Consider the following 27596-nt stretch of genomic DNA (forward strand, 5'->3'; position numbering starts at 1 on the left):
ACCAATGATATTGAGCATTTTTGCATGTGTTTATTGGCCATTAGTATACTTCCTTTTGTGAAGTGTCTGTTCAAATCTTTTGCCAATTTTTAATTTAATAATCTTGTCTTATTGAGCTTTAAGGATTCTTTATATATTCTAAATAGAGAGCCTTTGTCAGATATATGTACTGTGGACATTTTATCCCAGTCTGCAAACTACATTAAGTCTTCTGAAATTTCCATTTTGATGAAGTCCAGTTTATCAGTTTTTTTCAGTCATGCTTTTTGTGTCTGAAGAAATCATTGCCACCCAACCCAAAATCACCGATTTTCTTTTATAGTTTCTCCAAGAAGTTTCATATTTTTTTATTTTTTACGCTCAGATCTATGATTTGTTTTGAGTCAACTGTGGTATGTGATGTAAGCTTGAAAGTCCTTTCCCCATTGAATTAACTTGGCACTTTTGTCAAAAATCAGCTAACCATACACATGTGGGTCTATTTCTGGACTCCCTATTCTGTTTTATTGTTCTATATGACTAATCTAATGCCAGTTGCAGTCTTGGTTACTGTAGCTTTGTGCAAAGTTTTGAAATCAGGTAGTATAAGTTTCTTTACAAAATTGTTTTGACTATTCTAGGTCCTTTGCATTTCCACATAAATTTTATCAACTTTTCATTGTATACAAAAAAGCATGCTAATGGGTTTTTTTTTAATTTTTAAAAATTTATCTTATTTATTTTTGGCTGCGTTGGGTCTTTGTTGCTGCGCATGGCCTTTCTCTAGTTGTGGCGAGCAGGGGCTACTCTTCGTTGTGGTGCACAGGCTTCTCATTGCGGTGGCTCCTCTTGTTGTGGAGCATGGGCTCTAGGCACGCGGGCTCAGTAGTTGTGGCTCGTGGGCTCTAGAGTGCAGGCTCAGTAGTTGTGGCGCACAGGCTTAGCTGCTCCGCGGCATGTGGGATCCTCCCGGACCAGGGCTCAAACCCGTGTCCCCTGCATTGGCAGGCGGATTCTTAACCACTGCGCCACCAGCAAAGTCCCAAATGGGTATTTTTTTTTCAATGCTTACAACTTTTCACTGGTTTTCCCTGGTGTGTAAGATAAAGTCACCCGGTGCGGCAGCCTCTACCGCCTCCTAGTGAGCCCCACTTCACCGTTCTTGCGAGCATCAACCACACTCTTTCAGATCCTCCAATCCTTAGAAAAGTTTCCTGTATCACCTCTGTCTAAACCAGACACTGGTTCCAATCTTATCAGGCTCTTTACCTTTCCTTCATGGCACTTAGCAGTTTCTAACACGATATATATGGTTCATGTGCCTATTTGTTTACAAAAGTAGGAACCATAACTTTGTTTGCTGCTGTTATTGGTAATGCTCAGTGCAGTGCCTGGCATGGAAACAGCACTCAGTATTTATTGGTTTAATGAATAAAGGCAGATACAGCTTTCAGAGTATTTTATTGGAGCAAAACAATAAATTTCATGGGATGATTCTTAAGTCATCTCAAGTAGTTCCCCTTCAGCTCTTAACAGGCACTCTCAAAATGGATACACCTCCCTCAACCCATCATTTATAGCTTGACAGTCATCCAACAACAACAGCAACGAAAAATCATCTGGCAAAAAAGGGAGACGGGGGGCGGGTGTGGGTAAGGGAGAGAGTGACATTTTAACACAATACTAAATTTTAAAAAGTTTTATTTATATTTCCCCTTCTCTTTCTTAGATTATACGAGCATTACAGGACTGGGGAAGGGTTATCACAGCACCTCTTGCAAATTCCAGTTTACAGGAATGAAAAAACATGGGCCAACAAAATAAGATCTCGGCTCTCCATAAGCTATTTCTCTATTCTTATTTTATCTCTTTCCCCCTTCTCTTAATGTTAGCTACCTTTATCCCGAGAGGGATCATCAAGACTGTGGGCATGCTGGCTGACGTGGTGATCTCACTAGTATCCTGTGAAGAACCATCAAGGATGCTTTTTATCGTTCCAACCATGAACACCACTGAGGTAACAAGACCTAACATCAAGGGTGAAGACAAGTCACCACTCCACCCTAGTCAGTGATATGTCCCACACTTCCTTGGAAGGCCTGGGCCAAATGACAAAGCTTTGCACAAGAAACTCGGGAACTGTGTTGGAAAAAGCAGACACTGAGTGGGCTCAAGGCTCCTTGTATGGAAGGATCCACTATCCACGCAGACAGCAACAAGGCAGGACACTTGGCACATCAGGGCACTGCTCTAATTTTTACCTTTCATTCAACCTCCCCATAGCTGCTGCAAAAGAACAGAGCTTTGGGTGTGCTTCATTAAAAACACAGTAAAGGCAGTTTAAGAGCCACTGAATTCTTTATGGTCGGTTTAATAAACTCATCATACCACAAAAAAGCCGTTTATAAGGCCATTTATCATGTGTACTACACAGTAAATAAGACCTTGCCCACAGCTTCCCCAAGTCAGTCCCAAGGATGACTGGGAATGTGATACCTCAGACTCAGCAGAGACATTAGAATAAACAATTCCGATAAGGGCTCGAGCTAGCCCCTTCGGTTTCCTCCCTAGAAAAGGCTCAATCTATAGCAAAAGGTGCTTAGAAAACAGAAGTCACTAGAAATGACAAAAGGGGCAACAGCATTTACTACACATTAAAAGCAAAGGGATCACTGGCTAGTCCTGGCATTTCCTCTGTATGATAAGGGAGGAAGCCAGCCTTCTAACCCAGCTATCTGGGCACATGGCAAATGGCTAGGAGCATGAACACTGCATTTCATGTGGATAAAGCTGAAGAGAGAATGGACAAGCTTTTCTTTACGTGGAAGGTGTTTTAATTAACTGGCTTAACGGATTAAGCAAACAGCTGCTCAACAGCCAAGAAGAATCCTTTGATTTTCGTAACTCCCCCTTCATAACTCCTTTGGGCTAAGATGATTTTACCTGCGTGAAGTGCTCAACAGTTCTTGACCTTCATGAAAGTGGACAGAAGGAAAACCACAACTTTCCCATTTTTTCTAACCACATGGGTTATAGCAAGGACAGATTAAAACCTATTCTGGCTTACCTAGAACACCAGGAAAGACACCCTGGGAATTAGGGCACAGCAATTCTTTATACAAGAGAACCAGGAGGGACCTCCCTGGCAGTTCAGTGGTTAAGACGCCACGCTTCCACTGCAGGGGGCGCGGTTTGATCCGTGGTCGGGGAACTAGGATCTTGCATGACCCGTGGCACAGCCAAAAAAAAAAGAGAGAGAGAGAGAGAGAGAGAACCAGGAGATAGTCAATTGTATTTAACCTTTTCTAGGTGGTTTTGCCACAAATTCATACAAAACAAGAACCCAAATTCTCTTTCTTCACTGCCTATGACTAGAAGTGCTGCTGCCCAATCCAGTATGACAAGGGGCCAGAGATCCTCATCAATTTGGAAAGAGGCACATGGGGGAAGAAATAGGGCCTTGGCCTCTGAAAGGGCATCAGGCAAACATGCAGCCCTTAGTAGTTGTGTTGGGTTATTTCTGTTCACCTTCCATTACTACATGAGGAAGAGGGGTGTCTGACTATTTGAAATCCTCACCCTATCACGGAAGTTTAAGATAGTGACGAGAAGTTCTTCAAACAAGCAAACAGTACTCTGGGCTCTGGAGACCAGAATGTTTTTTTAAAGGGAAAAAATTTTACAAAGCAAAGTGAAAAGTTTAGTGCTTCAAAGACCCTGCCCCTGAACATTCTCTTTCAATGCTCTAGAACGTACGCCATATTCTATGGTAAGGCTTTTAAAATAAAGATGGGAGGAGAATCTGCCTCTCCCACTGCCACTTGATCCATTCTTTGGGTGTGATTTTGATGTGCCCTAGTTATAAACTTCCTGGTTTCTGATGCGATCTGCAGAAAAAGGTCGTATAAACCTGAAATGAAGACAAAGCTAAATAAAAAGAGGGATAAGAAAAAGTAATAAGGATTAGTCACACCTCTATCAACTAACTCTGATGATCAGCCTTGGTAGTAATGGTTAGCTGATGCCTGCTTGAATCCCATCAGACTCTTGAAGTAGGCTGTGTTAAACCATGTACTAAACAATACTTATTTGTCCCAGATTTCTACTCATTCCCAATGACAGTATTTATATACACTTGTGTTTCCCCAAGTGCTTGGTTAAGTAATGATATTTGTGATATGACTGGACCCTAGATTTATATTACAGTTTCAAGAAGAGACAACCAGTGTGTGTAATGTTTTGTCCTCTAGAAAGTAGAGGTCCTAGAGAGATCACAGGAGTTTTCTCTCTTCAAAATAAATCTGTAACTTAACTGCATTTATCCTGAAATAACTGCATAGCAAAGTGATATATATATATATTTAAATGCCCATATTAACTGACATTTTAAGTTGCAGTGACTTCATGCAAGCCAAAATAAAAGACTGGCCATTAAGTTCATTGCTTTAAGTTTGTGACTTCTGCAAACCCTACATCACCAAATAGTAACTGCAGTGGCAAAAGCTCCCTGGTTCTAATGGGGTTCTATGGTGAGGACCTAGATGTGCAGGAAAGGTTAGTAATGTATTTTATTTTACAGGACTAATTACTTAGTTACCACAATCTTTTTTACTTCAACTTGTACATGCTAAATGCAGTCCCTGCATCTCTACTTGGTTCTTTTCACTTTTTTCTATTCTTTAAAAAATTAAAATAAAACCTTGGAATATTTCAAGGGCTTAAGGCTCTCAGATGCTGAGAGTGACCAAAGATAACTTAAGACATGAAAACAAAACTTCACAAACAATAGCATTGCTTACATCCTCCACTACATGTATCTGCACAAAAATACCACAGCTGATGACAAGATGCCCAGGAGAATTTGGACTGAAAATTTTTACAAATAAAAGGAGTGATTTCAAAAAGAGAGATGTACAAAACTACTTTCACACAATGTTTTTCCATTCTGTTCCCAATCCTTCCCCTATAATACTTGATGGCTACTAAAAGACAAGCTGATCTTGGGTATAAAAACAGTCAAAAGTTCTCTTCACTTAAGCTTTGGTCAACAGAAGAAAGTAAGAACTTTAACATGGTGATTTTCAGATTTGCTCTTTGGTCAAGCAGTATAAAGCTCGCTGAAAGAAATCCCCTTACTTGGTATGCAAACAGAGTCAAAATAAGTGTTCAGAATTTCTCAGGGAAAAAATAAGGGGTAATGGAAGGAGATGGAGCCCCTCAAAGCCCCAGATGCCAGGTTAGAACTGCATTAGGACATCAAGAATAAAAGAGAAATAGCACTCAGAGTGATATTTAAATGGGTCATCTTCTAAAAAGGGTAAGTTAATAAACTTTAATCCTTATATTAGGAACATGACAAATGATTTCTGAGCGGAGGATTTACCAACATTCTCCTTTATCAGTTGAAATCCTAACATGGACCCAAACCCAGGCAGACGCTGTCATAATTTTTTTTTTTTTTTTTTTGGCTGTCATAATTTTGAAAAGTAGAAAGCAGTAAGAAGGAAACCACAGACATTCTACAAGGAGCAGTCAACCCTTTCCCCACCACCCCTGCCCTCTCACCCGAGCAGGAGGGCCTATCACTCTGTGGAGCAGCTTTGTACACAGAAGAGTGAGGTGTGAGTCGGCTTCAGCACCGAGGTCTGACCAGGGTAGGATGTGGGTGCTTTTAAAACCATTTAAGTGTTTTAAACAGGGGATGGGATGTGGGTGCTTTTAAAACCATTTAAGTGTTTTAACCAGGGGGTGGGAGTGTTAGATTCCAGCTTGGGAAGAACCCAGAAACTGGACATACCCTCAGATGGTGACCACTACGAAGAAACATTTGATGGTGAAGTAAGATATCATCTGGTGACCAGAACAAAATGGAATAAGACCAAGCCTTGGAGGCTCCTGGCCAGGGAGGGATATACAATGAGGGGGAGTTTCAGCAATGTTAGTGTTTACTACTTTTCTTAAATGGCTAAACTTAAGACACATTAAAACGCTTTGGGTGATTACGTGACTGGTTAAACAAGGATTCCAAGGCTGGCCACCTCTGAGATCTGGACCGGAAGTAAGTGGAAGGCACTTGCTCCCCAGGAAGGAGGGCCAGGTGAGTCTCGAGGCTGTAGTGCCAGGGCCAGCAGGAGCTTTGGATGGGCCCACGTCTGTGAGAGGAAAATGGCCTGCGTGGTTAGCCAGAGACAGGGTAGGGTCAGTGTGATTTCACAAGTAGAATAGTTATAAAATAAAACATTTTTTTAATGGACAAAAACGCAAAGTGAGTCACCTCTTTTTTTAAAGGTGATGTAGCAAAGGAAGGATGTGAAGCAGTTTTTCACTATTTACAAAATATCATTTAGAGTGGAGGTGGCCGCCATCAGTAGTTGAGGAAATCTCTTGCACAAGAAGTGTGGTTCCTGCAACTGGACTGGAAAGGCCACACACTCTCCTGGGTGAGGGAGAGTTCCTTTAGGGGAGCACCAAAAGGCTCAGTCTTCTGTTTCTTCATATGTAGTCTCATCAAAGGGCCTGTCCAACAGAGGTACTGACCGATGACGGGAATACTTCAGGTGCAATAGGTCCCCGACTTCATCTATCTCCTTTAAAGCCTAAAATATACAAGACAGAGCAGAGGTGAGAGCCAGGAGGAGGAAGACACACTTGGTGCTTCATTTTTCTAAAAACAATCATGGCAAGATTATCCTGTGGTGGGACCGTGTCCAATGCATTTACTCTGAGCAGACTAGAGTCTAGCAATGGAAAGAGCTGCTTTTTGAGCAAGGACATCAGGCTGACCATGAAGAACAGGTTGTGAAGAGCAGGGATGCAGAATAAAGGGTATAATTCATCAAAATAGGACATGCTTGGACTTCCCCGGTGGCACAGTGGTTAAGAATCCACCTGCCAATGCAGGGGACACAGGTTTGAGCCCTGGTCCGGGAATATCCCACATGCCGCAGAGCAACTAAGCCCGTGTGCCACAACTACTGAGCCTGTGCTCTAGAGCCTGAGAGCCACAACTACTGAGCTCGTGCGCCACAACTACTGAAGCCCACACGCCTAGAGCTGGTGCTCCACAACAAGAGAAGCCACCACAATGAGAAGCCCGCGCACCGCAACAAAGAGTAGCCCCCGCCTGCCGCAACTAGAGAAAGACCGCGGGCAGCAACGAAGACCCAACGCAGCCATAAACAAACAAACAAACAAATAAATATTTTTAAAAAAGAGAAAGAGCATTTCTATATTTAAAAAAAATATATGACACGCTTGGAAGAAGAAGGAATATGTACCCTGAATTTGCCAGGCTGGCTATAATTTGTCATTTCTCCTTTTACTCTCCAGTACTTGCTCTTTCTGTTATCACACTACCAAAAAAGTGATGAGAAGTCTGCATTGAGATGCTTCCTAGATGCAAGATGAAGAGAGTCCCCAAAGTGGGCTGCTGTGCAGACTTAGTAAGAAAAAGTGGAAGCCAGCAAGGAAAGAAACAGAGCCAGCATTTAAACTCAGGTTTGATTTTAAACCCCCAAATCCTACCATTGAGAGATTATCTTGTCTTTCCATCAAAACTCTATCTCAGTATAACTTTCTTTTCTATAAAACTTGCTCTTTTATTTTTCAAAGAAAATATGTTTCTTATAAAAATTAAAACACTAAGACAAGTGATGAAATGAAAAGTCTCTTCCTGATTGCAATACTAGCCCTACCTGGTAATCTGTGTATGGTTTCTTATATGTACTTAAAAACAAACAAATAAAACCCAACTCCTGGTTGAAGTATACATACATACAGCAAAGTACACAAATCATAGTTGACACAGTTAACTTTCCAAAAAGCAGCACACAGAGAGAGTCAGAATAGAGAATGACAATAATAAGAAAGGGATTATGTGTTCAGAATTTCTTAGAAAATATTTAATGGAAGGACAAGGAAATTCCAAGCCCCAGATACCTCTCAGAGAAATCCATGGAAGACAGCAAAAATTTTGGAATCCTAGATTCTAAGGCTTTCTAATAAAAGCACCTGGCACAGGTCACAGAATGCATTTTCAGCTCATGGCAGCTCTCCAGCCCTGTTATTCACTCCCCAAGCACGTGTGGATGTTGCCTAGTGGGTCTAATAGGCCTCAGCTCTGGAGACAATGGCTCTATCTAGGACACCATCTCATTAGACTAAGAAAGGGTAATGGGGGCAGTAGAAGCCCTATTGCCTAAGTGTGACTCTCCAAATTTCCATCACATCATATAAATCTTCTGTCCACTCTCATGGTTGTAATTCCATAAGAAAATGTACATCTTCTAGTTCAGAAAAGGGAATCAGTTGATTATCAGTAAATAGACACATATACCTGTTCCTAAATTTAACTTTTAAAAAATCAGTGTTTGTAGAGAGGAAAAAGAAACACCAACAAATAGTATTCCTTATTTATTCAAGCATAAGAAAAAAATACTCTTCACTCCAAATGTGAAAAATATAAAAAGCAAATAAGAGCTGGACTTCAATATGCTATCAGAACAGTGGTACCTTTGAGAAGAGGTTTAATTAAAAGCTCCATATGGAAACAATTTAAGATTGAATTTCAGCTGAGCGAACCCATTAACTGTTTATTCCCCTGACCTCTGATACAGGATTTATTAATTTAAAACAATACATGACTTACTAAGATCACAAAGTAAAGGATATTCAGAAGAACATGATATTTTTCATCAATTAAAAAAGAAAATGAATAGAGACAGAAAAAAAGCCACAGTAGCCCAAAGGGATCTAGATAACAAGATTATGACTGATACCATACCAAATATCTCAGATGAATGGGTTTTATTTATATAAAAGGTAAAATTATGCGACTTCCCTGGTAGTCCAGTGGTTAAGACTCTGTGCTTCCAACGCAGGGTGCCCGAGTTCAATCCCTGGATGGGGAACTAGATCCCACATGCCACAACTAAAAGAGTCCACATGCCGCAACTAAACATCCCGCATGCCGCAACGAAGATGCTGTGTGCCGCAACTAAAGACCCGGTAGAGCCAAATAAATAAATAAATAAATATTAAAAAGAAAAAAAAGAGATAAAATTGTAACTAGAAACTGCCCGTCATGATGTGGGGGTTACCTGGTTAGATTAGGAATAATGAAGCATTACAAGTACCAATTGTTAACAAATAGTCTACACTTACACTGAACCTCCGGATCACAGGGTAAGATGGGTTCTTAGGGAAAAAACATGTTAATTTAGGGTTGAGTATGGCCCTTGAATGAGAGAATATTCTAGGATAGTTGTGCACCCCTGAGCTAATAAGCTTGCTCTTCTTCTTTTAAAAAATAATAGCTTTATTGAGATACAATTCACATGCCAAAAAATTCATCTTTTTAAAAGTTTACAATTCAGTGCTTCTGAGTAAATTCACAGAGTTGTACAACTTTCATCACTATCTAATTTTAAAGCATTATCACCTCAAAAAATAAACCCCATACTCATATCCTCATTCCTCCTTTCCCAGGCCCTGACAATCAGCAAACTATTTTCTGACCCAATGAATTTGCCTATTTCAGACATTTCATATATAAATGTGGTCTTCTGTGTCTTCTTTCACTTAGCATAGTGTTTTCAAGGCTCATCCATGTTGTAAGGGTACAAATTCATTCGTTTGCACGTGGTTATCCAGCTGTCCAGAACCACTGGTTGAAGAGACTATACTTTCCCCATTAACTAGTCTTAGTCCCTTGTTGAAAATCAATTAGCCATAGATGTTTGGATTTATTTCTTGACTCTTAATTCTATTCCATTGGTCTATAAGTCTATCTTTATGCTAGTACTCCACTGTTTCAATTACTGTAGCTTTGAAGTAAGTTTTAAGATCAGGAAATTTGAGTCCCCCAACTTCTATTTTCTTTTTCAACATTGTTTTGGCTATCTGGGGCCCCCTACAATTCCATATGAATTTGACGATTTCTGCAAAAAAAAAAAAGCCATTGTAATTTTGATAGGGATTGCAATGGATCTACAGATCTTGCTGTACTCCATATTAACAATATTAAATCTTCCAGCCCATGAACATAGGGTATCTTTCCATTTATTTAAATCTTCTTTCATTTCTTTCAGCAATGTTTCATAGCAATATGCAAGTCTTTCACCTCCCCTGGTTAAATTTATTCCTAGGTAGTATATTCTTTTGAATGCTCTCGTAAATGAAATATTAATCTCCTTTTCATGTGTTCATTGCCGGTGTATAGAAATACACTAATTTTTGTGTCTTTTACTCTGCAATTTTGCTGAATATATTTATTAGCTCTAGCAGATTAGTTTTTTGTGTGTGAATTGTATAGCATTTTCTATATACAGAATCATGTCACGGGGCCCATTAATAAATGAAAGTTCGTTTTTATCTCATAATGTTCATGTTTACTTCCATAAAAAAATCATAAGACAAAATAACTTCAACAAACCTGTGGTTTCAAAAAATGCACTTTATGCTTAAAAAAAACCTAGATGGAAGGCAAAGTCAAATAATCCTGCAAGTGGATGTTATGAGAAAAATATTAGCACTCTCAACTGGTAAACACGTTTGTTGGCAACAGAAATCTACCAAGATATACTGGTTACATCTAAATTATTTCTCTCTTTTTTAAAAAAAATTATTTATTTATTTGGCTGGGCCAGGTCTTTAGTTGTGGCACACGGGATCTTCGTTGCAGCATGTGGGCTCTTAGTTGTGGCATGCTAGATCTAGTTCCCTAACCAGGGATTGAACCTGGGCCCCCTGCATTGGGAGTGTGGAGTCTTAACCGCTGGACCACCAGGGAAGTCCCTAAATGATTTCTTGAATGTGTACAGTTATCAGGAGTAAAACCTGTTAGAAAACACAGTTAATTACTATAGCCATTGCATTTAATGATACAGATATTTTTTAAAAGGTGTGCTGAAACTCCTAAACACCCAAATAAAGTAGAGTGGAAGAAAAGTTGATATTACTGGGTTAAAAAATAATCAATGAAGAAATTCACCAGTAAGATTTTTGAGTAAAGGGAAAGAAAATCTATTGGAAAAAATCCGAAAGGTACAATCAAAATAAAAAAGAAGAAAAACAAAGATACAGTATCAATAAACTGAATTCAATTTCAGTGTCAGAAGAAGATTAAGAATATACTCATACTGGTAGAAGTTTTGCTATGAAGAAATAGGGAAGAAAAATCAAAATCTTTAGCAGTTAAGAAAATTAAAATGTCAATTAAACTTTTAAAAACATGCATTCATAATATTCTTTAAGATTAGTAGCTCTCCAATGAATTAATATTCTGATATTTCTATCAACTAATTTTATGCAAATATGTTCTAGAGCTCTATAAACTCTCAGAAAGTAATACTTATGTAAAGTCTGAAATCTTGAAGATGTTGGAGACAAGATGGTGGAATAGAAGGACTTGAGTTCACCCCCTCTCACGAAAACACCAAAATCACAAGTAACTGCTGAACAACCATGGACAAAAAACACTGGAACCTGCTAAAAAAGATATTCTACATCCAAAGACAAAGAAAAGGCCACAATGAGATGGTAGGAGGGGTGCATTCACAATATAATCAAATCCCATACCCACCGGGTGGGTGACCGACAAACTGGAAAATAATTACATGGTAGAGGTTCTCCCACAGGAATGAGAGTTCTGAGCCCCACATCAGGCATCCCGGCCTGAGGGTCTGGCATCGGAAGGAGAAGCCCCCAGAGCACTTGGCTTTGAAGGCCAGTGGGACTTGATCATAGAAACTCCACTCTTGGAAGGAACACACAAGGTCTCATGAGCACCAAGACCTAGGGGAAAAAGCAGTGACTACACAGAAGTCAGGGCCAGACCTACATGCTGGTCTCGGAGGGTCGCTTGGGGAGGTGGGGGGGCGGCTGTGGCGCACTGTGGGGACAAGGACACTGGTGGTGGAAGTACTGGGGAGTACTCATTGGCATGAGCTCTCTGGGAGTCTGCCATTTTGACACCAAGACCTGGCCCTACCCAACAGCCTGTAGGCTCCAGTGCCGGGACGCCTCAGACCAAACGACCAATACAGTGAGAACACAGCCCCAACCATCAGCAGACAGGCTGCCTAAAGTCTTCCTGAGCCCACAGCTGCCTCTAAACACACCCCTTGACATGGCCCTGTCCACCAGAGGGACAAGACCCAGCTCTACCCACCAGTGGGCAGGCACCAGTCCCTCCCACCAGGAGGCCTGCACAAGCCTCTAGACCAGCCTCACCCACTAGGGGGCAGACACCAGAAGGAAGAGTAACTACAACCCTGCAGTCTGTGGAATGGAGACTGCAAACACATAAAGTTAGACAAAATGAGACGGCAGAGGAATATGTTCCACAGAAGGAACAAGATAAAACCCCAGAAGAACAACTAAGTCAAGTGGAGATAGCAATCTACCTGAAAAAGAATGGAGGCACAGACTGAGAAGGTACAAGAAATGTATTACAAAGAGCTAGAAGATATAAAGAACAAACAAACATAGTTGAATGGTACAATAACTGAAATGAAAAATACACTAGGAGGAATCTATAACAGAATAAATGAAGCAGAAGAACGGATAAGTGAGCTGGAAGACAGAATGGTGGAAAACACTGCAGCAGAACAGAATAAAGAAAAAAGAATGAAAAGAAATGAGGACAATTTCAGAGACCTCTGGAACAACATTAAACACACCAACATTCGCATTACAGGGATCCCAGAAGGGGAAGAGAGAGAGATAGGGCCTAAGAAAATATATGAAGAGATAATAGCTAAAAACTTCCCTAACATGGGAAAAAAAAGTCACCCAACTCCAGGAAGTGCAGAATCCCATACAGCATAAAAACAAGGAGGAACATGCTGAGACACATATTAATCAAATTGACAAAAATTAAAGGCAGAGAGAAAATATTAAAAGCAACAAGGGAAAAGCAACAAATAACATACAAGGGACTCTCCATAAGGTTATCAGCTGAGTTTTTCACCAGAAACTCTGCAGGCTAGAAGGAAGTGGCACAATATATTTAAAGTGATGAAAGGGAAAAACCTACAACCAAGAATACTCTACACAGCTAGGCTCTCATTCAGATTTGACGGAGAAATCAAAAGCTTTACAGACAAGCAAAAGTTGACAGAATTCAGCACCACCAAACCAGGTTTACAACATTGCTTAAGGAACTTCTCTAGGTTGAAAAGAAAAGGCCACAATTAGGAACAAGAAAATTACAAATGGGAAAGCTCACTAGTAAAGGCAAACATACAGTAAAGGTAGGAAATCATCCACACACAAATACGATTATCAAAACCAACAATCGTGAGGAGAGTACAAATGCAGGATATTGGAAATGCATTTGAAATTAAGAGACCAGCAACTTAAAACAATCTTGTTTATAGATAGACTGCTATATCAAAACCTCATGGTAACTGCAAACCAAAAACCTACAACAGGTACACACAAACAAAAAAGAAAGGAATCCAAACACAACACTAAAGATAGTCATCAAATAACAAGAGAACAGAAGAGGAAGGGAAGAAAAAAGACCTATGAAAACAAACCCAAAACAATTAACATAATGGTAATAAAAACATACATATGGATAATTACCTTAAATGTAAATGGATTAAATGTTCCAACCAAAAGACACAGACTGGCTGAATGGATACAAAAACAATACTCATATACGTGTTGTCTACAAGAGACCCACTTCAGATCTAGGAATGTATACAGAGTGAAAGTGAGGGGATGGAAAAAGGTATTCCATACAAATGGAATTCAAAAGAAAGCTGGAGTAGCAATACTCATATCAGACAAAATAGACTTTAAAATAAAGAATGTTACAAGAGACAAGGAAGGACACTACATAATAATCAAGGGATCAATCAAAGAAGAAGATATAACAATTAGAAATATCTATGCACCCAACATAGGAGCACCCCAATATATATAAGGCAAATGCTAACAGCCATAAAAGGGGAAGTCAACAATAACATGATAATAGTGAGGGAACTTTAACACCCCACTTACATCAATGAACAGATCATCCAGACGGAAAATCAATAAGGAAACACAGGCCTTAAATGACACATTGTATTTGATGGCCTTAATTGATATTTATAGAGCATTCCATCTGAAAGCAGCAGAATACACATTCTTTTCAGGTGCACATGGAACATTTCTCCAGGATAGATCACATGCTGGACCACAAAGCAAGCCTCAGTAAATTTAAGAAAACTGAAATCAAAGTATCTTTTCTGACCACAATGCTATGAGATTAGAAGTCAATTACAAAAAAAAAAAAAAAAACTGTAAAAAACACGAACAAGTGGAGGCTAAACTATATGCTACTAAACAAGCAATGGATCACTGAAGAAATCAAAGAGGAAATCAAAAAATACCTAGAGACAAATGAAAACACGATGATCCAAAACCTACAGGACACAGCAAAAGCAGTTCTAAGAGGGAACTTTACAGCAATACAAGCTTACCTCAGGAAATAAGAAAAACCTCAGAGAAACAACCTAACCTAACACCTAGAGCAACTAGAGAAAGAACAAACAAAACCCAAAGTTAGTAGAAGAAAAGAAATCATAAAGATCAGAGCAGAAATAAATGAAATACAGACTAAAAAAAAATATAGAAAAGATCAATGAAACTAAAAGCTGGTTCTTTGAAAAGATAAACAAAATTGATAAACCTTTAGACAGACTCATCAAGAAGAAAGGGAGAGGGCTCAAATCAATAAAATTAGAAATGAAAAGGGAGAAGTTACAACTGACACCACAGAAATACAAAGGACCATAAGAGACTACTACAAGCAACTATATGCCAATAAAATGACAACCTAAAAGAAATGGACAAATTCTTAGAAAGGTACAATCTCCCAAGACTGATTCAGGAAGAAACAGAAAATATGAACCAACCAATCACAAGTACTGAAATTGAAACTGTGGTTAAAAAACTCCCAACAGGGACTTCTCTGGTGGTCCAATGTTGAGCCTCCGCACTTCCAACGCAGGGGGTGTGGGTTCGATCCCTGGTCGGGGAACTAGGATCCCACATACCATGCAGCGTGGCCAAAAAATAAATAAATAAAAATAAAAATACTTTATATGTGTGTGTGTGTGTGTGTGTGTCTGTGTGTCTGTGTGTGTATAAAAACTCCCAACAAACAGAAGTCCAGGATCAGATGGGTTTGCAGGTGAATTCTATCAAACATTTAGAGAAGAGTTAACACCTATCCTTCTGAAACTATTCCCAAAATTTGCAGGGTAAGGAACACTCCCTAACTCATTCTATAAGGCCACTATCACCCTGATACCAAAACCACACAACGATACCACAATGGAAGAAAATTACAGGCCAGTAACACTGATGAACATGGTCGCAAAAATCCTCAACAAAATACTAGCAAACTGAATCCAATGATACATTAAAAGGACCATACACCATGACCAAGTGAGATTTATCCCAGGGATACAAGAATTTTTCAATGTCCGCAAATCAATCAGTGTGATACACCACATTAACAAATTGAAGAATAAAAACTATATGATCATCTCAGTAGATGCAGAAAAAGCTTTTGACAAAATTCAACAGCCATTTATGATAAAAACTTTCCAGAAAGTGAGCACAGAGGGAGCCTACTTCTGGGAGTTGCCTGGTGGCCTAGTGGTTAGGATTCAGTGCTGTCACTGTAGTGGCCTGGGCTTGATCCCTGGTTGGGGAACTGAGATCCCACAAGCCGCATAGTGCAGCCAAAAGAAGAGGGAACCTACCTCAACATAGTAAAGCCCATATATGACAAACCCACAGCTAACATCATACTCAGTGGTGAAAAGTTGAAAGCATTTCCTCTAAGATCAGTAAGAAGACAATGATGTCCACTCTTGCCACTTTTATTCAACATAGGTTTGGAAGTCCTAGACACAGCAATCAGAGAAGAAAACAAAATAAAAGGAATCCAAATTGGAAAAGAAGTAAAACTGTCACTGTTTGCAGATGACATGATACTATACATAGAAAATCCTAAAGATGTTACCAGAAAACTACTAGAGCTCATCAATGTATTTGGTAAAGTTGCAGGATACAAAATTAATACACAGAAATCTCTTGCATTCCTATACACTAACACCAAAAGATCAGAAAGAGAAATTAAGGAAACAATCCCATTTGCTGTCACATCAAAAAGAATAAAATACCTAGGAATAAACCTACCTAAGGAGGCAGAAGACCTGTACTCTGAAAACTATGTGACGCTGATGAAAGAAATCAAAGATGACACAGACAGATGGAAAGATAAACCATGTTCTTGGATTGGAAGAATCAATGTTGTCAAAATGACTATACTACCCAAGGCAATCTACAGATTCAATGCAATCCCTATCAAATCACCAAGGGCATTTTTTGCAGACCTAGAACAAAAAATCTTAAAATTTGTATGGAGACATAAAAGACTCTGAATAGCCAAAGCAATCTTGAGAAAGAAAAATGGACCTGGAGGAATCAGGCTATACTGACTTCAGACTATACGACAAAAGCTACAGTAATCAAAACAGCATGGTATGGGCACAAAGACAGACTTACAGATCAACAGAACAGGACAGAAAGCCCAGAAATAAACCCACACACCTAAGGTCAATTAATCTACAACAAAGGAGGCAATAATATACAATGGAGAAAAGACAATTTCTTCAATAAGTGGTGCTGGGAAAACTGGACAGTTACATGTAAAAGAATGAAATCAGAACATTCTCTAACAGCATATCCAAAAAAACCCTCAAAATGGATTAAAGACCTAAATGTAAGACCAGATACTATAAAATTCTTAGAGGAAAACATAGGCAGAACACTGTTTGACATAAATCGCAGCAATATCTTTTTGGATCCACCTCCTAGAGTAATGAAAATAAAAACAAAAATAAACAAATGGGATCTAATTAAACTTAAAAGCTTCTGCACAGCAAAGGAAACCATAATCAAACAAAGAGACAGGACTTCCCCGGTGGCACAGTGGTTAAGAATCCACCTGCGAATGCAGGGGACACGGGTTTGGTCCCTGGTCTGGCAAGATCCCACATGCTGCGGAGCAACTAAGCCCATGCACCACAACTACTGAGCCTGTGCTCTAGAGCCTGTGAGCCACAACTACTGAGCCCATGTGCCACAACTACTGAAGCCCGTGTGACCTAGAGCCCACGTGCCGCAACTACTGAGTCCACGTGCTACAACTACTGAAGCCTGCATGCCTAGAGCCCATGCACTGCAACAAGAGAAGCCACCGCAATGAGAAGCCCATGCCCCACAATGAAGAGTAGACCCCACTCGCCGCCAACTAGAGAAAGGCTGCATGCAGCAATGAAGACCCAACGCAGCCAAATAAATAAATAAATAAACAAACAAAGAGGCAGCCCACAGAATGGGAGAAAATATTTGCAAGTGGTGCAACCGACAAGGGATTAATTTCCAAAATACACGAATGGCTCGCGCAGCTCAATATCACAAAAACAAACAACGCAATCAAAAAATGGGCAAAGATCTAAACAGACAATTCCCCAAAGAAGACACAGAGAGCGCCAAAAAGCACATGAAAAGATGCTTAACATCACTAATTACTAGAGAAAAGCAAATCAAAACTACAATGAGGTATCACCTCACACCGGTCAGAATGACCATCATCAAAAAGTCTACTAACAGGGCTTCCTTGGTGGTGCAGTGGTTAAGAATCCACCTGCCAATGCAAAGGACACAGGTTCGAGCCCTGGTCTGGGAAGATCCCACATGCCACAGAGCAACTAAGCCCATGGGCCACAACTACTGAGCCTGTGCTGTAGAGCCTGTGAGCCACAACTACTGAGCCTGCGTGCCACAACTACTGAAGCCCACGCACCTAGAGCCCGTGCTCCACAATGAGAGAAGCCACCGCAACGAGAAGCCCACGTACTGCAACAAAGAGTAGCCCCTGCTCACCGCAACTAGAGAAAGCCCGGGTGCATCAATGAAGACCCAAGGCAGCCAAAAAAAAAAAAAAGACAGTGGACCAGACTTGACTAGACATCATGGTACTCTTCACCACTGCACACACTTCAAAAAAAAAAGTCTACAAAGTCTACAAACAATAAATGCTAGAGAGGGTGTGGAGAAAAAGGAACCCTCCTACACTCTTGGTGGGAATGTAAGTTGGTGCAGCCACTGTGGAAAACGGTATGGAGGTTCCTCAGAAAACTAAAACTAGAACTACCATATGATCCAGCAGTCCCACTCCTGGGTATATATCCAGACAAAACGAAAATTAAAAAAGATGCATGCACCCCTATGTTCCTAGCAGCACTATTTACAATAGCCAAGACATGGAAACAACCTAAATGTCCATCAACAGAGGAATGGATAAAGAAGATGTGGTAATATATACAATGGAATATCACTCAGCCATAAAAAAGAATGAAATAATGCCATTTGCAGCAACATGGATGGACCTAGTGATTATCATACTAAGTGAAGTCAGAGAAAGAGAAATATCATATGATAACATTTATATGTGGAATCTAAAGAAATGATACAAATGAACTTATTTATAAAACAGAAATAGACTCACAGACTTAGAGAACGAACTTATGGTTACCAAAGGAGAAAGGTTGGGGTGGGGGATAAATTAGGAGTTTGGGATTGACATATACACACGACTATATATAAAATAGATAACAAGGACCTACTGTATAGCTCAGGGAACTCTACTCACTCCTCTCTAATAACCTATATGGGAAAAGAATCTGAAAAAGAATAGATATATGTATATGTATAAACTGAATCACTGTTGTACACTTGAAACTAACACAACATTGTAAATCAACTATACTCCAATATAAAATAAAAATTAAAAAAAAAATAAAAATAATCAAGATACTGGTGAGAAGATAGACACCTAAATCAATGAAACAGAACAGAGTTTTCAGAAATGAATTTACACAATATATTCAACTGATTTTTGACAAAGTTGTTAAGGAAAACACATGGAGGAATGATAGCCTTTTTTCAAAAAATGATGCTGAATATGAATAATAGTCTAAAAGACCTCTAAAAACTTGATAATATGAAAATAAAAGATAAACAATGAAACTTGGACATAAACTTGTACAGATATTTTATCACAGAAGATACACAGATGGCAACTGAGCACATTAAAAAAAAAAGGTTCAACAACATTTGTGATTAGGGAAATAAAATCTAAAGTCATCATGTTATCCAATATACATATTAGAGGGACTAGAATTTAAAAGTATAATGGATGCACCTTTGATCCCTGGTCGGGGCACTAAGATCCCACATGCTGCGGGGCAACTAAGCCCAGATGCCACAACTAGAGAGAAGCCTGTGTACCGCAGCGGAGGATCCCACATGCCATAACGAAGATCCTGCGTGCCGCAACTAAGACCCAATGTGGCCAAAAATAAAATAAATATTTTAAAAAAATTAATAAGCCAATCCTAATTCAGAGAGAAATAAGAAAAACATTAGAAATATTGATATTGATATGAAGGTGTGCTTTACTAAAATATGTGGAATTCCACTGACATGGTGTTCATTGGAAAATCCATATCTAAATCAAAAAGTTAGAAAATAATAGCAAAATAAACCAACAGAAGGATAAGAAAAAATTCAAAAGGGAAAAATACACTAGAAATTCTAAAAAAAAAAAATTAAATAAAAAATGCTAAAAAAAAGTCTGAAGTCTCAGGTGTGAAATAATAGCATATTAAGAGAATATCAAGAGATGAGAACATATTAAGAGACCATAAATAATTACATTCAGTAATAATTATGAGCTCCTACTATGTGCCTGGCACTGTGGTAGGTCCTGGGGATACAGAATGAGAAAAATAGACTTAGTCCCTCCTAAAGATAGACTTAGTCCCTCCTAAAGATTTATCTAATGGTAAAGATTGCCATTAAATAATAACAGGTGTAAAGAATTTCCTAGGGGAGAGTCTTAGGATTTCCAGAAATATCTAGCCAAGAGGGTTTGGGAAAACCCTTGAGCAAGTTTCTTTTAAGTTTTCTTTTATGTTAAGAATGAGTAGCAGTCAGCCAGGCAAAGGGGAGAGAAAGGTCAAGAGAGAAACTGCCACAGACAGAACAACACACAAGAAAGCTCAGAGGAGAAATGGCTAGAGTAGAAAGAGAATGTAGAGCTGTAGAGATCATAATGAGAGAGAGAGTAGAACAAGATGAAGCCAGAAAATTCCCTAGAGCCCTGATCATGCAGAGTCTGGTGGGTGATGCTAACAGTTTTGCAATTTTTTGTAAATAGCAATGTATTAAGCAGCATTGTGCACTGCCTCCTCTACTTTACCAGTAAATATCTCAGGTGCTCAAAGAACATCAGGACCAACAGATGATTAATTTCATCTGATATACAGGCTTTCTTAGTATAAGGTATGTTTATATCAAAGTGAAAGTGTCTACTTACAGTATCAAGCATTTCTTTGGTATGAGCTGCCGACAGGCAAAACCTGGCTCTGGACTCAATGATTGGGGTAGCAGGAAATCCTACCACAACTACACCGATATTCCGCTTTAGCATCTCCCGTCCAAAGGCGCTGCAGAGGGAAAACAAGAAAAGAAACCAGGAAGAATAATAAAGCACACAGTACAAAGGCCTGAATGATGTAAACTCTTGGGTGATACAGGCACTAGACAGTTCTATTAGGAATTTCTTCTAACTTCTATGAAAGTTAAAATTGACAGTTTACAAAGACTTCTTTTATTCAATCCTAAAGTGGTCTTCTCCCAAATGGTTTCCTTCAGAAAGGTGAAAGAATATTGTTGGCACAGACCAATTTTTAATAGGGCTTGCCTAAAGTAATTTGCAACTGTAGCCTTAAGGTGTCACTGACATGTAACAGTGGTTCAGAGGTTTCAAAATGAACTTGAGTTTAAAACCAGGTCCTTGAAATGTTAGGCTTGGCAGTTTAAAAAATTCTTAAGATTAAGGATGCAAAGGATCTGGACATCTTTCTGCTGGCAGAAAGGCCAAGCACTAGCCTTCCAGACCAGGCATTTTTTGGATCGACTTAAGTGTTGAGCTGCCTTTGTAATTCAGGGTTTCCTTTGGTGTTTGTGAGGCCAGCTCATCCCCAGCCTTCAGATGACCACCCAAGACCACACAGTTCTTGTTTAACCCCCCATTCCAAGACAAACTCGCGGCATGTGACCTTACTCTACATCTGTATCTTGCCCAATTAACACAATTCTAACTTTCATGTAAATGTTGTTATTCACTAAATTACGTTATTCTTTGTCCTTTTCTCTTGTTGACCTACCTTATTCCTTTTTGACTTTTCCCTTAGCTGTTTAAAGCATTTGTTTGAGAATAAAAAAATTCCACTCACTTTAGTAATAGCACCAGCTTTCCCCACTCCTAGTAACAGTACATCCTCTTCAATGTATTTCCTTTGTGTCAGGCCAAGTCCTGCATCTTTAGCACATGCTCCCGAACTGTCTAGTGCTTTATTCCAATTCTGCCTTACTCTCTCTAAATCTTAATTATAATGTACAAAGTCAGTTTCACCTGTATAGAATAAATTAGACACAATCCTCTCTAAAGAAAGGGTTCTAGACTAAGTCAATCCTCCAGAACAGGTAACTTTTTGAGTTTATTTATGATGATAATTCCATTTAAAGAAGAATGAGGGAAATCCTACACCTCTGCTTTGGTGTAGGATTCCATCATTTCCTCCATCTCCTCTGAAGGCCATAATGCCAATTGCCCATATGACTTCCTACTGGAAACTAAACTCCTCTTTTTCCCTCAATGAGCACCCTTTCCCAATATCCCCCCTTCACTAACTTTGGAATCACCATACTTCCAGGTTCCCTGATTTAATTTTCCCTCCTATATTCACTTTAATCAACATTTACTGAGTGCGAGGGGCTGTGGTGGGCACTGGGGATTCAAAGATGAATAAAAATATTTGCTCCTTTAATGAGTTCCATTAAACCTGAGAAATGATCCTTACTCAATTTTATATTTACAATCCAGCCAAAACTCACAAATCTGAAAAGATGTGCCTTTTTTACTGAACCTATACTACGCAGATGACTCCTTTATTTTATTTTTTAAATAAATTTATTTATTTATTTATTTATTTATTTTTGGCTGTGTTGGGTCTTTGTTGCTGCGCACGGGCTTTCTCTAGTTGCGGCAAGTGGGGGCTACTCTTCGTTGCGGTGCGTGGGCTTCTCACTGGGGTGGCTTCTCTTGTTGCGGAGCACAGGCTCTAGGCGCGCGGGCTTCAGTAGTTGTGTTACATGGGCTCAGCAGTTGTGGCTCACGGGCTCTAGAGCTCAGGCTCAGTAGTTGTGGCACACAGGCTTAGTTGCTCCGCAGCATGTGGGATATTCCCGGACCAGGGCTCGAACCCGTGTCCCCTGCATTGGCAGGCGGATTCTTAACCACTGCGCGACCAGGGAAGTCTGACTCCTTTATTTTATATCTCTGGTGCAATTTTGCACATAATTATTTGGCAAATAATTAGATTTGTCCACTTCATATCTGCTTTTCAAATATATTTTGGTTTCGTTATACATCTGTACTTCTCAAATACACTGAAAGCTATTCCAGGGCAAAGATTTCCATTATATACGCCTTGCACAAGCCAGAGAGGCTGGTGTAAAGTGCACATCTGGTAACTGTGCAATAACACGGCTGACCTCATGGCTCACTGGTCCCCCTTGGGCACTGCACTTCAGCTCCACTCACCTCCTGCTAGTCTTCCATCAGCTAAGTATGTTCCTGCATTGTGGCCTTTGCACAGGAGCTTCTTGCTTCAAGTGGCTAACTTGCTCAGCTAGTTCAAGCTCAGATGTCATCTTCCCTTACCACTGAGGCTCTCCAGGGTGACCACCCCATTTAATACTGTAATCTGCCCACCCACAGTGCACTCTCAAACCCCATATCCTGCTCTATTTTTTCCTATAGCCCTTAACACCTTCTGGCATATTACATAATTTCCTTATTTATTACGTTTGTCTGACTCTTGCCCCAGTAGAGCATAAACTCCACAAGGACATGGATTTTTCTGTGTTTTGTTCACTGATCTATCTCAATCCCCCAGAAGAGTGCATTAAACTCAAATGTTTGTTTAAGGAAAGACTAACAAGTTAACATATTTTACAAATTGGAATCCACTTGTTTAAGCTACGGCAGATCTAGCAAACGAAGGTTAACATAATGAGGCCAAGACAATTTTACCTAACAAAATATATAAGCCTGGTCTCACATCATGGTAAACCTTAAGTCTAATAAGAGGGCAATCTGTAATCTGCAAAAAGGTACCCAATTTTGGCTGGCATGTAGAGCATCAGAGGCACCACTGGAGAATCTTCATTTCCATAGATGATGAAGCCCATATTTTTCAGACGTCTCCTGAAATATCTGACGTTTTCAGCTAACTGCTGTATACACTCTTTGCCTGGAAAATCATGGGGAGGGAAACAAAATAATACGAAGAATGAAGAAGTGGAAAAAGACAGCAATCTCCTCCATCTCTATTCTATCAATCAATTCTATGTTTTGTTTCTTCCTTTCCCATATAAAATACTTTTGCACAGTAAACTGTATGGAATATAAGTAGAAACAAATATATCTTGCGTTTGTATTCTGTCATAGTAGGTGTTGATAGCAGATTTTATAGTAATGTACAAAATAAAGTTTAATGACCAGTATTTCCATGGCACATTAGCATCTTCAAACATTTTCATTGATACTACCTCATTTAACACTCTACCACCCCTTTACAGTAGTTTGGATAATTATTATCATTTTCATTTTATATATTAGGAGACTCACAAAGGTTGTGACTGGCCTACAGTTACACAATAATGAGTGGCACAGTTGACTAGAAGACCAGAGACAGAACCATTCAGAGCCCCACATTTTCCTCTTAAGAGTTTGAGTTTATGTTACCATTTCCCTAAAACTTCTACCAGACAACAATAGCATACACATATAATAATGTAAAAATCATATTTTTAATCCTACTTTGTTCATCTTCCCTAAAACACAAATGGCTTAAGACACACATTTTTCTAACTGCTGATTGACTAAATATATGGCCTGGTTTTGACTTTATGGTAGGTCAGTCTATGAACAGATGTCCAAAAACAATCGTTCTGTTACAGAGAGCAAGATATAAATTCAAAAGATCAGCTTGCAAAGGGCTAAGAACTGTTTTATGGTTTTCTAAATCACAAATGCTCACAAATAAGAAAAGGCTGCAGTCATTTTCACATATATTAGAAAGCCAGCAAATTCATATTTTAAAAAATACAACCATACAGCTCAAAGGTAAGTTAATCAATTGCAAATACAGGTGACTAACAAATGTCCTTAGAATCAAAACACTAACATATCCGTCATTGATGGGAAACTACTCTAGATAAGTTTGCTACAAATAACCCCAAATTAATACTCTTTATGTAAATAATTTCAAGTTGACCAGAGAAGCACATACAAGCTTAGATTAGTTTAGTGTGAACACTGAAGAACATCACTTAAGTTATGACATACATCTTACACATATTAAAGCAGACATTAAAGTATGTTAAGTTTATGTTGACAGTTGATGAGCCACGTACCCTAATTTTCCCCTAGAAATACGAACACATGCTTACTCTACATTTAGAATAAGAGACTTCCACTTCCAGCCCTGAAAGAGTACCAGGAACCGGATTTTCTTTCCTGCTTGTAAACAATAGAAAGCTGGACAGAGTATATTACAAAATGGTTTTCAGACATTGGGCCCCAGGCAGTGGAGGACTGTGCTGCTGGAGAGAAGGGAAAACAGAAGCGAGTCTCTGGATTGTCCCCATACCACCTGGAGACAGGTCCCGGGCTGCTCCAGGAGTGGGGACCTAGTCTTGTCAGTCGAAGACATCAGATTTTGGAGTTAGGGAGGCTAAGGTGGCTAGAATTTACTGGGCACAAAACAGGAGCGGAGGAAGGTGCACAGAGAGACCTTTGGGGGTCTACAGAAGAGCATTTGGCAAAGTGCTGATCTGAACACGTATGAGAAGAAACTATGAGGGGCTGGAGAAAGCTCCAACAGAAAGCAGCAGACTGAACAATTCCCAGCACTCATACACTTGGGAATAGCTTCTATTTTCACCAACCAAAATGGAAAGACCTCAGAATCACATTAGTAGTGGAGCTAAATTAGCCCTAGACTAAAAGTTGCTCTGGCCCACCCTAACACCCCTTAAAAGCAAGTCTTAAAAGGATCCAATTGATTCCAAGAACAAAGTCCAACATTATTACCTAAATGAATACAAAATGCAGCCCCTAGTAATGTAAAATTCACAATGTGTGATGTATAATAAAAAATTCTAGGCATTCAAAGAAACAGGAAAATATGACCCACCAACTAGGAGAAAGGTCTATCAACAGAAACAGACCAGAAATGACAGAATATTAGCAGACAAGGATATAAAAATGCTATTATAAATATACTCCATACATTCAGAAAAGTAGAAGAAACATGATGGAGAAAGAAAATACATAAAAAGGGAACAACAGATACATGCAAAAATGATGAATCTCAAAAGGATTATGTTAAATGAAATAAGTCAGACACTAAAGACTATACTCTTGTGAATTCATTTATAGGAAATTCTTAAAAAGATATAATTACAATGATAGAAAACAGATTAGTGGTTGCCAGGGAATGGAGAGAGGACTGACAGCAGAGCGGTATGAAGGGGACTTTTCAGGGGTGACAAAAACATTCTATACTTCAGTTATGGTATGGTTACATGACTGTATACATTTGTCAAAACTCATGGAATTACACACTTAAAATTGGTGAATTTTATTGTATATAAATGATATTAAAGATTTTTAGAAACTGAGTGACACATTTGCTAATTTAGTGTACATTAATTTTTCCTGTACCACTTACTATTTTACAACTTGCTACCTTTTTCTTATCACAAACCAACTACCTTTTGTTAAAATATTTTTTTCTTATTTCAAGATTATCAAGAAAAATTATCAAGGAAAAGAAGAAATGCTAAGAGATTTAGACCTTACCTTTTCCACCTAAGGCTATATCATTCTAAGCAAGTTCTCTGTAACAAAAGGAAGTGGAAATCTCAGTCTCACCATTCATTGTCATCTGTCCCTTGACAAGAAGAGTCCCAAAAGAAAATACATCTAAAATAACATTCATAGGCAAAACTGGAAGATACTGAGAATAGGCATTTAAAATTCCCAACTTACATATCCGTATTATTGCTGAATAGTATTCCTTACCAAAGATATACCACAATTTGTTTACCCATTTATGTGTTAATGGACATTAGAGTTGAGATTACCAACTTTCATTTTGGCAGTTATAAAGTTCAGATTTAGGGCTTCCCTGGTGGCGCAGTGGTTGAGAATCCACCGCCAATGCAGGGGACACGGGTTCGAGCCCGGGTCTGGGAAGATCCCACATGCCGCGGAGCAACTGGGCCCGTGAGCCACAGCTACTGAGCCTGCGCGTCTGGAGCCTGTGCTCCGCAACAAGAGAGGCCGCGATAGTGAGAGGCCCGCGCACCGCGATGAAGAGTGGCCCCCGCTCGCCACAACTAGAGAAAGCCCTCGCACAGAAACGAAGACCCAACACAGCCAAAAATAAATAATTATTAAAGTTCAGATTTAAAAGAATTCTCTCTGAGGGACTTCCCTGGCAGTCCAGTGGTTAAGACTCTGTGCTGTCAATGCAGGGGGCACAGGTTTGATCCCTGGTCAGAGAACTAAGATCCCACATGTCACATGGTGCAGCCAAAAAATTAAAAAAAAAAGAATTCTCTCCTAAATAGAGGATGTGGATAAAAGGAACCCTTGTACACTGCTGGTGGGAATGTAAATTGGTGCAGACACTATGGAAAATAGTATGGAGGTTCCTTAAAAAACTATTGATAAAAATATAACTACCATATAATCCAGCAATTAATTCCACCTCTGTGTATATATTTGGAAAAAAAGAAAACACTAATTCTAAAAGATATATGCACCCCAATGTTCACAGCAGCACTATTTACAGTAGCCAAGACATGAAAGCAACCCAAGTGTCCATCAAGAGATGACTGGATTAAGAAGATATGGAATATATATACAATGGAATATTACTCAGCCATAAGAAAGAATGAAATAATGCCATTTGCAGCAACAGGGATGGACCTAGAGAATATTATGTTTAGTTAAATAAGTCAGACAGAGAAAGACAAATACTATATGGTATCACTTATATGGGCACATATCTGGAAAAGACGAAAACTCTAATTCTAAAAGATACATGCACCCCAGTATTCACAGCACTATTTACAACAGCCAAGACATGGAAGCAACCTAAATGTCCATCGACAGATGAATGGACAAAGATGTGTGTGTGCACGGGTGTGCGTGTGTGTGTATACACACACACAGTGTACACACACACACACAGTGGAATATTACTCAGCCATTAGAAAAAAGAACTAATGCCATTTGCAGCACCATGGATGGACCTAGAGATTATCATACTAAGTTCAGACAGAGAAAGACAAATATCATATGATATCACTTATATGTGGAATCTAAAAAATTGATACAAATG

The 27596-nt window shown here is 39.3% G+C and overlaps 1 protein-coding gene across 1 annotated transcript in view; it reads right to left on the minus strand.

The window, feature by feature from the left end:
• Positions 1-1423: 1423 nt before the first annotated feature.
• The window catches only part of SPTLC2 (serine palmitoyltransferase long chain base subunit 2), a 127594-nt gene continuing 101421 nt past the window's right edge, over positions 1424-27596 (minus strand). The window contains exons 10-12 of the mRNA XM_007184536.3: positions 23297-23432; positions 20429-20558; positions 1424-6575 (exon numbers count right to left, since the gene is read on the minus strand). Of these exons, the coding sequence (XP_007184598.1) occupies positions 6456-6575; positions 20429-20558; positions 23297-23432 (386 nt within the window). The 3' untranslated portion in view covers positions 1424-6455. The remainder of the gene's footprint in view (positions 6576-20428; positions 20559-23296; positions 23433-27596) is intronic.

The sequence above is a fragment of the Balaenoptera acutorostrata genome, chromosome 3 (genome assembly GCF_949987535.1).
Source record: "Balaenoptera acutorostrata chromosome 3, mBalAcu1.1, whole genome shotgun sequence".
NCBI classification, from domain to species: Eukaryota; Metazoa; Chordata; class Mammalia; order Artiodactyla; family Balaenopteridae; genus Balaenoptera; species Balaenoptera acutorostrata.